Source organism: Lathamus discolor, chromosome Z, assembly GCF_037157495.1.
Source record: "Lathamus discolor isolate bLatDis1 chromosome Z, bLatDis1.hap1, whole genome shotgun sequence".
Lineage (NCBI taxonomy): Eukaryota > Metazoa > Chordata > Aves > Psittaciformes > Psittacidae > Lathamus > Lathamus discolor.
The window spans coordinates 100,597,103-100,613,245 of record NC_088909.1 but is presented as its reverse complement, the minus strand read 5'-3'; the positions used below and the strand labels follow the sequence as shown (position 1 = coordinate 100,613,245).

The window sequence follows — 16,143 nt, the reverse complement described above, 5'->3', positions numbered from 1 at the left end:
AGGAATGATGCATCTGCTCACAGAGGGGCCAAGGGGTACAAGGGGAAGGTGAAAATTACCTCACTGATGGGTATAATCTGTGTGGAGCGCCCCTTCTTCTCCATGACCTGAGAGCAGCCAGGTCCTCCCTTGGGCTGCATTGAAGGAAAAGCGAATGGTCCAAGACCCTGCTCAGACCTAAGGAAGTGCTCCTGGACTGTGTCCAGCTTGTACTTCATGTCTCACACAGGAGCTGTGGCCCCTAGATATATTGTGTCTGTGCCCCACAGTGTCCATCCATCTGCCCCAACCCTGGCAGCATGCTATGCTGTAGCTTTCATGGGCAGCTGGCAGCACTGTAAGGCTCCACAGGACTCTGTCTTCTCCATGATTTGCCTTTACCATCTTCCCTGATCTACAAAACCTGTGCAGGAAGGGCTGAAAGGGGCAGGTTGGTTTTGGCTGAACCCTTGAGAGTCCTTTGGGAAGAGCAGTGTGGTCTGTCTGTGGGAGGGTGAGCATTCTTCAGGCCATCCTCGAGTCATGGGGAGAATTTCCCAAAGCTTTACACTTCAATCTGTCAACCCAATCACTTTCTCCATCACTCCTCCATGGGAAGACGCCTAGCACAGAGCCAGGGAATCAACCAGATGGAAATCAAGAATATTAAAGAGCTCCTGCAGATGTCACCCCTTGAAAACAGAGGACATCCCAGGGGACAGGCAGAAGACAAGTAGTTTGTTGCCTGTGAATACCTTTGTCTGGTGAACCCACTTGCTGGGGCTATCCACACAGCAGCCTGAGAGTCTGCTGCAGGAAGGCTTTCCTTACCACCAGCTCAGGAAGGTGAACCTCCCACAGCATCTTCCAGTGCTCATGGGCCCTCAGTGAAGCTGTAGCTAGATGTTGGGAGGGCAGTGGGTTGAACTGTACATTACAAATCATTGCTAGGAGAGTAACAAGCCTGTAGCCTTGTTGTCCCAGCCTTGGACAAGCTGGTGAAGACTGCAGCTGGTGCAGGTTTCTTCTGTTAAAAGCAAACAGTGTTGGAGAGGTTTTGGTATAAGGGCTTGTGGGTGACTCTTTTCTCCCCTGTGTTGGCCCTGCAGGACAGTCTATGAAGCAACTCCAGCTCACCTACACTGACTTTTTCCCTGACTACTTCTCACTAGCAGAGAAACCCCCAGCTGAATTCTGCCTCTCCCCGGATGGCAACACAGAGTCCATCTCCATTGACTTGCTGCAGAAGAAGGGTGAGTCCGTGAATCTCTCACCCATGAGAGTGTGACATAGCAATGTATAGTGAATAGTGCTTCTCATCTCGTCTCATCTCATCTCTGTAGACATGATGGTTCCTTTCCCTGACTTTCTCTTCTGCAGCATCATAAATACATGTCCCCTGGACTGATGGCTGTTTTCACGGCAGGTTCGTGTGGTCTCTGCACCACGCAGTGTGCCACAGAGTATGTTTGAGCTGTTTGTTCCAGGAAGTATGATTAGAAAGGCTCTTAAGCCCACAAGAAAGCAAGCAAGCAGGCAGAGCAGAATGACCCTAAGGCAGGGTATGTTGTTACCCTTGTCTAAGTATACAAGGGTAGACCTGTGTACCTGTGTGATGCTGCAGATGGGCTTGCCTGAGATTTTGTACTTTAGAAGGTCTGCATGGTAAGACTGGTAGTCCTGGATGGTAAACCATTTATGCAAAAGGATGGAATTAAGGATTCAAAGCAGGAGAACATACGGTTGTGATGCGACCCATTCTAGGGGCAGGGTTAGGGGCTGAGTTGTTCAGACCTGATTTGGTATAATTTCAGAGGTAAAGGATGTCCTGATGAGGAGTTAGGGGGGACTCTGTGTTTTTGGCTGAGCGTGCATGTGCGCTAACATGGGCTTGATATGCCCCTGCCTGATTTCTTCCTGGAATGTTCAGTCTGGGTCTGTCCTAGGAGCCCCTCAGGCACCTCTCTTGACTTTTTCTTTCCCTCTAGGTCTGGTGAAGGCCATCAACACTGCTGTTGACCTGATTGTGGCTCACTTTGGAACCAGCAGGGATCCAGGGGTGAAGGTATGTCTGGCTTTCAACATCATGAGTGGCATGGAGAAAGACTGCCTCTCCATTCTCTTCCAGTCAAAACCTGCAGGGTATCCAGTGAAGGTAGTAGTACCAAGAATAAACCAAACAAAGGCGATAGTACGCCATGCAGCAGATAGTAAATCTGTGACTGTTCTCACTGCATCATGCTGAGGATGCTAAAAGGGTATGTGGATTTAAGGGAAGATCAGAAAAAAATGGTGAAGGGAAATTCAATGAGGTCTACTAAACACACAGGAATAATTTCCAGCATAGGGAGTCTCTGAGTTTAAAGCAGTTGTAAGCTGCAAAAATATTAAGGGCAAGTATTATATACTTTTACTCTGGTTTGACTCTTTCTTATGTACTCACTCATGGCTCTTCATAAGAAAGAATACCAGCCAGCAGGACTTCTTGTCAGATGCAGTATGCCAGTTCTTTTTTCTCATACAATGGAGCGTTGTTTCCCTCCTCCATGATCCCCTATCCTGTTCCATGTCACAGGGCTCCATAATGATAAAAAAGTCATCATTCACTGCCCATCTGGGGCAGGTGGGTACCCCCCCATGGCCCTTACCATGAACCCACTTGCTTCACAGTGCATCTAAGTTGCCTGTGGGTCTGGTTGTCTTTAGCCTGTGCTCCCCTCATCTCCCATCTCTGAAATAACACAAAAGCAAAGCAAGCTGGCATCTGTCTGTGCCATGCAGTGTTTGCAGTCTTGTGACATGTGGCATGATTGTGGTGTTGTCCAAAAAGTGGAATCATTACCTGGTGTGCAAATACCAGTGCACACACAAAGTCGAGGTAATTTATTGTCAGCTCTCTTTCAAAATAGGGTGCTAGGTGCAAGCTCCACAAAGCTAGCACACCTTAGTTTGTGTACATCAGGTTATATACATTTCAGAGAACAAAGAAATTACTTTTCATTGATCGGAAGTTACCAAATATATGATTAATTAGTACTTTCTCTTCTATTGGGTAGATTGTCCTTGCTTGTCATGTAAATTAGCATGTGTGATAGTGTTGGGGAAGGGGGGGGGGCGGTGTTGGATGGACACAACAAACAACGGACACAGGCTTTTCCAGTCCTGAACTGAGTCAGTGGTCACAATCTCCTCCTGCCACCTTTAACTTTCACCCAGTTACTGCAATTTCTTACTGGCTATTTGTTTTTCTAGTACTTCTTCTGTCTTCAGCACCTTTTGGTGCAGATGTTCTCCCTTTATCAGTCATTCAGTTCTTCTTCCAAGGTTAAGGTAGTTACTAAGGAACATATTAATATATTGCTTATACAAAGTCTTGTTTTATTAAGTGATGCTGTTAATCAGCCAGACATTGTTATCACCATGGCAAATTCCATTCTCAATGAACATCAGTGGTGTCTGCTCTCAATAGTGAAGGCTCTGCTTCAGCCAGGGTACTCTGGGGCAGCAATGTGACACTATTTGGACATGACAACTGCTCTGGAGAGCCATCCCCAAGAAGAAACCTGACTGGGACAGATTCCAAACCCATTCAATCTTATCTCAGAGGGCAGGGTAATTTGCCACTAATTACAATTGTTGTTGATGCAGAGATTGTTGTGCAGGGTAACCAGAGCTGTTGGGATTCCCACAGCTTTCTAAGGCTTCATATGAATTTCTTATTCTTGCAGTGCTGGTTTGGGGAATAATTGCAGTATTCCCCCATTCCTTTACTTACCAGATAACGCTTTGGTTTTGGCCTCAAGTTCCATGATGCAGCAGTGTGACAAGGGCTGAGCATTCACCTGTCAAAAGGCAGCACCCACCCCTGATGCTCCCACGCTCAGTGGATCTGATGGGATTATTCCTGACTCAGAAGTTCAGCCTCAGTTCAGGGCCTTTGTGGACCTGTGCCAACTGGCCAATGTAATTCCATCTCAGCTGCTAAAATCTATGCACTGAACACAACTGCCTGGACCACCAACATGATGTGCAAGGCTTTGGATACCCCCCTCAGCAGCCCAAAGATTGTACACAGCACAATATGCCTCTGTTCTGCGGATGCTGGGCCATTACATGCTCCCTCACTTCAACCTGAGCTCTGACCATCCATTTTGCCCTCATCCTGTTTATTTATAGTAATCCCTAGGAATTATAGCGTGACATGTCACTGAGTTAAGTGTTCCTTAACCCCTCAGTGCTGGTAGTTTGTATGTGGCTTGCAGGATGCCTCAAAAATAGCAACAAGAAAATCTGCAGCAGAAAAATCCCCTACTCTTTTCTTCCTCCAGCAGGACAGCCTTGTTATATGCAGAATCAGTCATTCCTTCTAATTGGGATATCCTCTTCCCAGACCGGGGTATTTTCTTCCCAAGATGTTGCCTCATCCCACCCTGGGGCAGACTTTGCAGGGATCAATCCAGAGCTGGTGTATGATGCAGCAGAGGTGAACAGGAAGGGCCTGCTTGTTCAAGGAGCTGCAGAACATCATTGTAGCCCGGATATTGCCTGCTGGGTGCCTAGCAGGCAAGTGAGGCTGGACTGTTTGCATGCGTTTGTACCTTTAGAGTACTTACTAACACTCTCCTTGTTGCCTGTTGCCCTTTAGGCCAAACTTGGGAACAGCTCCGTGAGCCCCAACGTGGGACATCTCATCCTGAAATACCTGTGTCCTGCTGTCCGGGACATTCTAAGTGACGGACTCAAGGCTTATGTCCTAGACATGATCATTGGCCAAAGGAGGAACATCCCCTGGAGCGTGGTGGAGGCATCCACCCAGCTAGGTATGGAGGGAGTGCAGTGATGCCCATCACTCTGCGGTACTCCTGTGTTGTGGTGGGGAGGTACTGGGGAAGGTGGACTATAAAGATGGGAATGCAGACTAGTACCCATCTTCCTGCATGGACAGGGTGCAGCCTGATCTTATGTTGCAAGACAGGAGAGCCACTGCTCTATTCTGCCCAAATATTTATTGTCATTTACCCTGAAATTTATGAATTCTCCTATAACAGGATCTAGCAATAAAAGAACCCCAACAAACAAACAAAAAGAATGCCCCTTTTCCCCCTCTGTGTCTCCAGGGTGTTTCTGGACCTTCATCTTTAGCCCTGCACAGCTACTGTATAAGGCAGAGTTGTGCTCTAGCCTGGTCTGTAAGTAAATTTGCACTCACAGCTCTCTTGGCTCAAGCATGCTCACATCTGTACCCTCTGCTAGCACCAGTCTGCACCCTGGATTGTGGCTGCCATCCAGGATAACTCCTTTCTGAGGTTACAGATGGCAGGGCCACACTGATTTCTGCATCATGAAGAGCTTATATCCAGGGCTTGGAAGTATCCTAGCCTGTATGTGGCAAATCTGCAGCTCTGTGGTTGTCTCTGTGACTGCATATACCACAGATTGTAACCACCCACCACAATTCTCTGTTTACCTGCTGATTTTGAGTCAAGGGCTGTGATTGTCCCTGAAGTGTGGCAGGCAGGTCCTTGTGGTGTTGAAACTCTCACAGAGTTTTGGAGTGTCAGTCTGGGGCAGACCACAAGCCATCTCTCTTGTAGAGTCTAACTGTTGGGATGGAGTGAGCTCACCTTGGTGTTTGGTGAAGAGGCAATGCACGTACAGGCACAGGCACACAGACAGACACAAAGACATCTGTCTTTGCCTTGATGCTGCTTTCCGTGGTGCAGTTTTGCCTTTGCTGACCACAGCTAATCTCAGCATCTTACTTCCTTCCATAGGCCCCTCTACCAAGCTGCTGCACAGCCTCTATAGCAAGATCAGCCAGTACACAGAGCTCACCAACCACAGCATGAGGTTCAACGCGTTCATCTTTGGCCTCCTCAAGTAAGTAGGCTCCTTGGGTTGGCTGCATGTCACTGTCCTGGTCCTAGACTGCAGGCAGGCAGAGTTGCCAATGAAAAGACTCAAGAAACCTGGTAAGTTGCTCCCTAGCTGTAGGTTAGGAAAGGAGGAAGCTGTGAGCCTCAGGGAACTCCAGAAGGATCAAAACCTACCCTGCCAGTCCAGAGCTGAGAAGGGATGGCTGTAGCCCACTGAAGAACATTGTCAGCTAGTTTTAGCCCCATAACATTAGGTGGGCAGGCTCTGTTTGTCAGGGTTTATACAACGTTAGACATGACATAATATATACACGAATTACTCCTGGAAATCACAGCTTGAGTCACTGCTTTCTGGAGCTGTAGTGAATCCCAGGGCATGAGGCTCTGAAGGAGAAACTGCCCTGGTCCAGGACAAAAGGCTGGCCCTTAAAGGTTGGATAAGGAGTGTGCACACTACACGTAGTGTCAAGCAGAAGAAGCCAGCAATGTCTTTCTGCTGGTGAAGGGATGAGTGCTGCTAGGACAGTATTTTCCTACTCCTCTCCACAAGAGAGCACAGCACAGCAAGGGCAGTGGCAATGGAGTCCCCAAGGTCTCCAAATGTTGGAGCACACCTACAAGCAGCAGCAAGCTTTGCCCTGATCTCCCTACCAAGGGTTACTCAGCTCTCCCTGCTGGCACAAGGTACCAGCATATTTTGGGCCAGGCCTTCAGCAATGGTCTTATGTTGATGATTTGTTTCTTCCACATGAGCTCTTCTCAGCAAAGCTACGTTCTGTCAAGGGCATAGGAGCTAAATGACAAGGAAACTTGCTGGAAATGTGGCTTTTAGGGCATAAGTTGCACAATGCCTCATGCAAAGCAAACTGGTTGGACCTTTGGCAGGCTGGGTGGCTGTGGTCAGTGCATACAGATAGAAGTGAACCACTGTCACTAAGTCTTGAGGTTCATAGGTTCATGCTGTATAAATGCCCTTTTAAAGTCACATTTCCTTTTCATAGAACAGTGAGGATGAAGGAGGTGAATTGATTTTCATTCTTTCTTTCTCTCTTTGCTTGTTTTCCCTTCCTGCAGTATCCGGTCCTTGGAGTTCTGGTTCAACCACCTCTACAACCATGAAGGTAAGAGCCTGAGGGCTGTGGGCTGCAGTGGGAGCCAAACTCTGCACAATGTAGAGCACAGGAAGGACATGCATTTCTCTTCCTGGTCTCTCAGCCTAGGCTGCTCTGAGCTGAAAGATGAGATTGCACACAGCCCAGTGTACCAGGGAAGTCCTGGGTGGAAGTCCAAGCTCCATGCAGCTCCCAACACATCATTCACAGCTGCAGTTAGTACCTAAGGCTATCACCTCCAGTGAAGATCCCTCCATCTACCCACAGGAGACCCTCTCTGAATTTCTGTGTTCCCTACCCAGTGCCTGAGAGCTTTGTATAGGTGGAGATGCACACACTTCACCGAAACCCTTCAGGCATGAGAAATGGAAACAAAACCCTCCTGACAAACAGAAAGCAGATTTTAATGGATGTATCTGGGTTTTTTTCCAATGAGAAATGTTTCTAGAGCATGCACGTAACCCAGCAGCACAACCAAGCTGCCTGGTGCTTAGAAGCAGCATGACTAAGTGCTAAGTGCACAGTGAGACAGGTGCCCTCGACCTGATGGAGCACTGCTGCTGGCTCAGACTGTGCTCAGCCCAGAGCTCTGCAAGAAGAGCCCAGTGTCTCCTGGGGACTGACAGCAGACATTTCCCAGGTTTTCATGGGCAGTCAGCACTTCTTTCTGGAGCGGGCAGGAAAGTAGACTTGCCTTTAGACTGAGCAGTGTGGTAAGAGAAAGCATCCTGGTTTTCTGGAGCAGAAGACGACCACCAGTTTCAAGCCATCATTAAGAGCTGGAAGTGTGAGCAAAAGCTAGGGCTATCAGGATGATGAAGGCCTAGCAAAGGGGTTGGAGGTAAGGTGCAAGTCCTGTCTGTGGTGTAAGTTTGTTATCTCGCAGAGTTCATGAATCCTGCTCCTAACTCAGTCCCTGGGAGTGAGACCTGGCAGTAAAGCTGCGGCAGAGGGTACTGCACATGTGGCCGAGTGAAGTGAAGGATGAATGCTGCAGGTTGAAATGCTAGTCCGTTTTCTGTTAGGATCCACAGTGCAGCCCAGACAGGTCCCTGGGAAGAATATTCAACTGTCCCTGACACCTCTCTGCAAGGGACTGGTACTGGTGGGATCTGCATCTCTTTGTTCATCTCCAGGAAGTGAGAAAAAGAAATTTAACGTTGAAAGGGACCTTAAAGCTCATCCAGTTCCAACCCCTGCCACAGGCAGGGACACCTTCCACCAGACCAGGTTGCTCCAAGCTCCTGTGTCCAACCTGGCCTTGAGCACTGCCAGGGATGGGGCAGGCACAGCTTCTCTGGGCAAAATTGATGCTCTTTATTTGCACACTATTCCCACGGTATTTTGTGGCAGAGGTCATCCCGGTGGATGCTCTGCCAGGGAGGTCCTGGCTGCTGCCGACTGGAAGCAGGATCTGGGCCAGTTTGCTGATAGCTCACAGAGCATCTGGTGCTCCGGACCCAGTTTTGAGCCTCACACTGCAGCCACAGCTGTGACCAAAAACAAGTGTCCAGCTCCTTTCCCCATGGCTTCAGCAGCTTCTTGGTGGCTTGGCAAAGGTGCAAGGGCCTCTGCTGTAATTAATGTCTCTTGCCCTACAGATATCATCCTGGCACACTACCAGCCGGTGGGCTTCTTGTGCCTGTCTCACAGCGTGTGCCAGCCTCTTTTCGAGGAGCTCCTGCTCCTGCTCCAGCCTCTCTCCCTGCTGCCCTTCAACCTAGACCTGCTTTTCGAGCACCACCTGATGCAGATGGGCAAAGAGCAGCAGCAGCAGAAGGAGCTGCTGCGTGTGAAGCAGGACCTGCTGCTTTCTGCACACTCCACGCTGCAGCTGATGCGGACGCGGGGCAGCAGCGAGGATCCGGATGGATGCAGCACTGCCCCTGAAGCATGCAAAGTGGGTACCAGGAATGGCGACACCTCCCCAGGCCACAGCCCCCAGCAAGCTGCAAAAGAGAGGGTCAAGGGGGTAGGGGCCTCCTGCAGGGATGGTGACAGGGAAGAAGAGAGGAAAAAGATGCGAGAGAGCACAAAGATGCGAGACAGCACATGGGAGGGGAAGAAGGACAAGCAGGCAGGCTGGTGGTACCAGCTCATGCAGAGCTCTCAGATTTACATTGAGGGCTCAGCTGAAGGCTCGAAGTTCATCCGGTATGAGAAGAAAAAGAAGGCTTTGAACACTGCACCCAGGTCAGTGGAGACCCACAAGGCACCACCTCCCCGCGAAGGGGTGGTGGAGGGTGCAGAGGCTTGCCCCATTGCTGAGGGCAGCTTGGAGGAGAGGCCCAAGGCTGCCAACAAACCAAGTCCTGAAGTTGTGGAAGAACCTTTGGAAAAGCCCCAGCAAGTACCAGTAAGCGAAGAGGTGAAGGAATGGAGCTGGCCCTTCTGGATGGGCAGCCCCCCAGACTCAGTGGTTACAGAGCTGAAACGCAGCAAGGAGAAGGAGGCTGGGACTCAGCAAAGAGTGGGAGCAGCAGCAGAAGCCCCCCAAGAGGAGAGCAGCCCCAGTGCATCAGAGAGCAGCCAGCCCATCAAGTGGGGACACTTGTTTGGGTCCAGGAAGGTGCAAAAAGAGCCCAGGCAGCCTAACAGGTAAGGGCAGGGATAGGTTGGGGCTGGGGAGGGCTGGTTAACCTGGTGCTGAAGCAGTGTGGGGGGAAGCCAAGACAACCACTGGATATACCACAGTGGTATATCAGAGAGAGTGTGTGAACAGAGGGGTTTGTGACCCCTGCCCACCCCTGCCAGCCTGCTGGCCTGCCTTAATTCTTCCTACTCCACCGCTCCCCTTGGGTCCTACCTTTGCCTGATCTATCTCATGGCTTTCTTCTGCCCAAACTCTACCATTACCTCGGCTCCTAAGCCCATTCTGCAGGGGAAGGGACCCTGCTGCATGGCCCCCATCGTCACCCATCCCTCCCAAAAACACATATGGAGAATAGAACATGAAGCCATCCCTACTGCACACAACAGGTCAGGAGAAGGCACAAGGTTGCCCCATGTAGCTGAGACCTCCTCACACTGCCTCTCCATCTCTACCCTTACTGCTTCTATGGACACTGCAAATGTCCATGGTGTGTCTGGAGGATGCTGGTGGTGTGGTTCCAGGAAACAGACTGGGAACCACAGTGCATGGAGCCAGATCTCTAGGGCATGACCGTGGCTGCTCCTTACCCCCAGGTACGCTTCCCTGCCACTATCGGCTCTGTCTCTTTGTTGCAGGTTGCCCTCTGGCTGGCTGAGCTTGGACAAGTCCGTGTTCCAGCTGGTAGCCCAGACTGTCGGGGCAAGCATGTGGCGAGAAGCAGCTCCTGAGCCAGAGCCCCCTCAGCCAGAGCCATCTGAAGAGACCCCCATGGCACGGCCAGCCCAGGGGCTGGTTCCTCACTCTGCCTGGTGAGTGTCACCCTGTGGTGCTGGGACACAGTGGGCTGGGGTTGTCATGGCTCTGCCTGTTGCAGTTCGCTTTGCCCCTCATGGACCAGGGGATGGTTTGGGGCAGGGATGCAGCTTGCGCATCCAGCTGCATCACTGCAATCTGGAGGTGAGCAGAGCTGGGAGCCTGGCTGGGGAGGGAGGCAGGAGGTGTTTTCCTTGTTCCTCTGTGCTTGTGTTGGTCCTCGGGGTGAGTGTCCTGTGGTAAGCTAACGTTTGCCTCCCTCTGCCTGCAGCAAGGTGAAAGCCCTTTGTCATCACATTGCCACCGAGGCAGGACAGTTGAGCTTCAACAAAGGGGATATCCTGCAGGTCATCTCCAAGGTGGATGGTGACTGGCTGCAGTGCAGTCTCGGCTCTGAGGAGGGACTCGTACCCATCATGTATGTCACCCACCCGGAGGATGAGGACTATTAACGTGGCTGGGGGGCCAAGCACAGTACCAGGGGCTGCTTAGGCTCCTCTGGGAAAGCCCACCCTGCTTAGGGGAACAGACACAGCTTCTTGCTAGTTTCTTACCTTTCATGCCATTACAGAATACAGTAACCATAGGTGGTTCCTTCTTGCTCCTCCTCATGCAGCTGCCAAAGGCCACTCGGCCCCCAGGGTCTTCTGCAAGCTGCACCTTGTATTGCCAGGCATTGCCGTGCATGCAGCCACACCAGGGACCACCTGAACCCCCTCTACCCCACACCATCTCCTGCACCCATAGGCCATGGACTCATACATAGCAGGAATCCAAGCAGACCCTTCCAGAGCAGCACCCCAGCTCACATTCATGCTGGAGGGTGCAGGATGCTGGCTGTCCCCTTCCTGGGGGCAGCAGTGCCATCTGCAGCTGTCAGCATCCCTGGCATCATCAGCCACAAGGTTGGGAGCACTGTGTGTTGGCAAGGTCTTTGCAAGTCTGAGCTGATGGGCTGCACGGTGGCTTGATTAGGGGCTGCAAGGGAGGCTCCCCCACACTGGAGCAGCCCTGTCCTAACATGTTATAGAGGTTCCTGCTGCGTTGTACCTGGCCAAGTGGCCTGGCACTGCCACACTGCAGGGCTGTGCCTGGCCTGGGGATAGGAACGGGGTACAAGTGTGTGTGCAGAGCAAAGGGTTGCATTGAGTCCTGAGGAAGGATCATGGATGTTCAGTGTTATGTAGGTCTGGGATGGGTAGTGCCACCCTGTGTGGAGATGGGTGCTGTGAGGGGTGGTCCTGTGCCCTCCACGCTGAGCAGGCAGCCTGGGAAGCCCTGGGATGCTCAGAGGAGGGGGGTTGGAGGGGAGGGGGTGAGGGCAGGGTCCCTGACTGGGCTAGGGATGTTCTTTGGTGCTGGGGGCAGTGCTCCCAGCAGGTAGATTGGAGGGTGCTCCCAGAGGGAGATGGGGAGATGGGGAGGGAGAGGTGGTGCTCCCCTTGGCATAGGGCTTCTGGTCTTGGTGAGCAATGCTGCGGGGTGGGAGGGACAAATGTTGTGTACGAGCAGAAGGGGCTGCTGGGGATCCTGGGGTGTTCGGTAGATGCAATGCCAGTCAACCCTTTCCTTGCCATGTTTATGCCACCTGTTGGGATGGGGATCTACATTGGCCCATCAGGTGGAAAAGTGTTAATGGAAGGCCATGCCAGTATTTGGTGCCTTGGCTGGGTTGATGCTGCTTGCAGCGTCATGCCTGGGCTGGCTTCCCCATGGCAAGGAACCCTGGTCTTGCAAGGTTACCTCCTGCTTGTACATCGCTTAGTGGACGTTGCACCATATTTAATTTGTATTTCCCTGTTAGAACAAGGTGTCTCACCTTTATTTATTTCTTTATTTATGATGCATATTAATAAAAAAGGTGCTGATTGAGCTCACTGCTGCCCAGCCTTGTGATTTCAGCTCATCCCTGCAAAGGGTCCGATGGCACACTGCACAGGTCTGCACTGCAGGCTTTGACCTGCCTCCATCACAACCAACACAAGACCTTCAGAAGGAGATAGGTTGCTCCCACCTATCAATCAATCAAACCTGTCAGTTCAGGTTGGGGAGGGGGCTATATCAAATCACCAGATGATGGCATATCGTGGGAGGCGGTGTTGTTCGGGGTTCCTTGCCTTTGTTCCTTGTGCATGCTCATAGGGACCCAGGCAGCGGAGCTCACACCATTTCAGTTTGGCATCAGCTTCTCTAGGGTGTTCGGGGCACTGAAAGATGTCCACAGATGCAGCCACACTGGAACTTGTAACCTGCAGGCAGCAGGAGGAAACCCTGAGCAGCAAGGGAAGGAGGTGGTGAAGGATGGGTTGTGGGGCTGGGACACAGAGCCTGGGATAACTTGTCCACAAGGGTCAGTGGCTGCAGGCCACCCACAGAGGAAGGGCTCCAATGCACAAGCATTGGATTTCTAAGTCCAGCAGGATTGAGCCGTTAAGAGCCCATCTCTTCACTTTATACCCCAGTAGCTCCAAGGAGTATGGAAAAGCTCTGCTTGAGGCTCCATCATTTGCTGCAAGAACATCACACTGGAGTTTATTGTATGAATGTGGACAAACAATTTGCAGAGGTGGAGTGAGTCAAAAAAGCTTTAAAAAACAACAATCCATAAATGAAGCAGCATAAGCCCCAGTCCTGGCTTGGAGAGGCACAGAGCAGCTAGGGCTGGCACATAGGATGGTTTAGTCAACCTCTCAGGGGGGATGGTGGTCAGGGCTGTTTACAGATCCAAGCTGCTCTCCACACATGCACTGGCCCAAATGGGGAAGAGGGCTGTGTGCTGCATGATGCTGAGTCAGCCCTTGGTAATGAGAGGGGATTTACAGCCGCCTGTAAATCCCTGCTCCATGCCGGAGCAGCTCCCTGGGTGCTTGCTGCTGGGGCAGCCTTGGATGCAGAGGATGCAGGGTGTCAGGGGATGGATTTGGGGTTGCTGCTGTTGAAGTCTTGTTCAGGGTCATCTGGCTAAACTCAAACAGGTCCTGGTGGTGGCTGTCAGCCTGTCCCAGTCAGGAACTGGCCACGGGGCATGAAGCCCATGAGGCTGGAAGGCACACGGCAATGCAGAGCAGCCCTTCTCTAGCTAACAGTGGAAGTCCCTGGCCTCTTTACTGCACCAGCTAAAGCCCCTTCCCAACATCCTGGTTGCAGGCGGCCTGCCAGGGCCAGTCCCATGTTCCTGTGCCCACCACAGGCACAGGGTAGAGCAGTCACCACCCCAGCACCAGTGCCCACCTCGTACGTCCTGAGGTGCAGAGCGAGGCCAGGGGCAGCTCTGGACCAGCAGCAAGATGCACAGTCAGTCCTGCCCATCGCATGTAACCTGTGCAGGGTCCTGGAGCAGTGTCAATGCCCTCCAGTCCTGCTCCTTGCAGGCAGCTCTCGGGTGCTGCTCAGGGAATTTGCTCCTGGTGTCCTTGCAGATCTCAGAGTAGGTCTTAGCAAAGAGGTGCAGGACTCTGGGAACGAACCCCAGGAGCATCCTGCATGTGGGAAGCAAGGAAGGGCCCTTAGCAAACTGCCAAGCTGCTCTGGGGACAGGCTGGGAGGCCTGAGGTGGGAATGCACATCTGGGCAGGACACACAGTGAGAGGTGGGATGGGGATGCTCATGGAGTGAGAACAGGCAGCCCTGGGGGGAGCACAGGGCCCTGGGGTTATGCAGCCAGAGCAAGAGAGCTGTCTTCAGAGGGGGAACCCTATAGCTGAGCCAGGATGCCACGAACAGTTTCCAAGGACAGACCTGCAAGCCGTGCCTGCAAGACTCATGGGGAAGCAGAGGGTGTCTCATCAAACAGACCCAATAGCAGCCAGTATCAGGCCTGCAGAAGCAGTGTGACTGCCACATCATCATGACTGCTGTGGCGTCCAACAGAGAACAAAGAAGGTACCGCATCAATACAGCAGCTTTTCAAGGAATCATAGAATCACAGCGTGGTTTGGGTTGGAAAGGACCTTAAAGCTCCTCCAGTTCCAAACCCCTGCCATAGATGGGGACAGCTTCCACTAGACCAGGTTGCTCCAAGCCCTGTCCAAGCTGGCCTGGAAGTGTCAGTGTGATGGAAAAAGGGTTCTTGCTCTGCTGGGACTCTTCTCTTGCAAGGGCTGCAGGCAGTACAGAGTCTGAGGGCAGAAGAGGCAGACGTCTGCCCAAGGGAGCATGGGTTGCAAGCAGGAATGTGTGCATCCAAGGGAAAGGCCCACATAGAGGGGAATGCCTTTCCTTCCCACACCCCTCCTGGCAGCCAGCCCCAGCGCTCACCCTCCCAGTGTGACAGGCAGTGACACATCCCCAAACCCCACAGATTTCCATGCAGCAGCTATGCCATACAGGGCAGGGACCACCAGGGATGGGTATATGAGTGTCTCTGGCACCTCTGTGACCACTGCTTTGGGGTTGTCAAACCATGTATGAGCACATGAGAGCTTTGTGCATGCTCAAAACACCCAGGGCTCAGGCTAGCCCTTCTGCAGCACTGCCTGGGGACAGGCCAGCTCCTGCTCCAGGGTCACAGGAGCTGCTTCCCTGTCCCCTGGTTGGTGTGACCCTGCTCATGGCAGGAGCAATGCTGAGGCAGGAGCAGGCACATCCCGGTTCCCTCTCGGCCGGAGGACACACGGCGCTGCGGTCACAGCATGTCCTGGGACCCAGCACTGAAACAGGCGCCTGCCATGTTGACTTCCTTCCTTGGCCCCTCGCTGACTCCCTCTCTGCCTCAGTGCCCCCATCTGCACAAGGAAACCCACAGGGTTTCTCTGAATGAACCTCAGTGTCAGCACTGCCCTCGAGCAGCCTTCACAGCACAGAGCCCCTATTTCTCCTTGCTGCAATGCTCATGGGGCAAGAGCCAGTCTCTGCGCACCAGCATCTGCCTGTGGTCCATGGGTGGCAGCATGGAGGAGATTTGGGTGAGGAGCTGCTTCTGGAGAGCATCATGCAGGGAGCAGGGCATGCAGGTGCAAGCACCAACTTCCCACTGCAGGCAGGAACAGGCAGGAGCCCTTTCTCCAAGTGTGGCCCCAGCAATGGGGTCCCCACTTTAGGAGAAGGATGCAGACCTCTTTGCACCACAGATAGGCCTTTGGGAACAAGAATCTCAAACAAAAGGAAGACACCGGATGTAATACTACCGTTGGCTGATTTGCAGTAGCAGGCAGAGGCAAGCAAGGCATTGGTGTGTGGCTCCTCCACGTGCGCCACAAAGCCAAGGAGGAAGATAGGGAACTGAGCTCCATGCAGGACTGGGATAAGCACGTTCTCAGGAAAGGGATGCCCGATAGTGATGGCCACAACATGCTTCGTTTCCATGACCCTGCATAATCACCAAAGACTGTAAAAATCCAGTGGCATCTTGTTTATCTTCAGAAAGGGGAAATGTGTGAAATGAGGAAACTCAGATAAAATGAAGCTAGAAGAAGCAACATGGTCACACAGTGTCCAGCAAGCTTGCAAAGATTTAAGGTAGCCGTTCAGGGCTTTTGGTATCAAAGGTAAGGAGAAACCAGCATGGGTAAGCATTAGGGCCAGAGGTTATGTGGAACAGAGAGGCCCCTTCAAAGAGTTGTCTAGATGACAAAAAATAGTATATAAGATGTAGAAGTTCAGTAAGACAAACAGGAAAAGAGAGCAAAGAACAGCCTGTAAAAGCAGCCAGCAGTCCTTTCTGCAAACACTTCAAGAGTTTCAAATCTGACACAAGGTCTGTAGGGTCAATGGGAGAGTATACCCTTACAGAGGAGAAATGACATTCCCCACGGTGGCAAGGTGGCTGTGA

At 52.0% G+C, this 16,143-nt stretch overlaps 1 protein-coding gene across 10 annotated transcripts in view; it reads left to right on the top strand.

Moving 5' to 3' along the window:
• The window catches only part of RUSC2 (RUN and SH3 domain containing 2), a 57,153-nt gene extending 44,903 nt beyond the window's left edge, over nt 1-12,250 (top strand). For all 10 annotated transcript variants that reach the window (XM_065662480.1, XM_065662485.1, XM_065662486.1 and 7 more), the window contains 8 exons: nt 1,089-1,232; nt 1,968-2,044; nt 4,625-4,799; nt 5,754-5,859; nt 6,930-6,976; nt 8,569-9,565; nt 10,196-10,369; nt 10,645-12,250. In XM_065662480.1, coding sequence (XP_065518552.1) covers nt 1,089-1,232; nt 1,968-2,044; nt 4,625-4,799; nt 5,754-5,859; nt 6,930-6,976; nt 8,569-9,565; nt 10,196-10,369; nt 10,645-10,825 — 1,901 coding nt within the window. In that variant the 3' untranslated portion in view covers nt 10,826-12,250. The remainder of the gene's footprint in view (nt 1-1,088; nt 1,233-1,967; nt 2,045-4,624; nt 4,800-5,753; nt 5,860-6,929; nt 6,977-8,568; nt 9,566-10,195; nt 10,370-10,644) is intronic.
• The last annotated feature ends 3,893 nt before the right edge of the window (nt 12,251-16,143 follow it).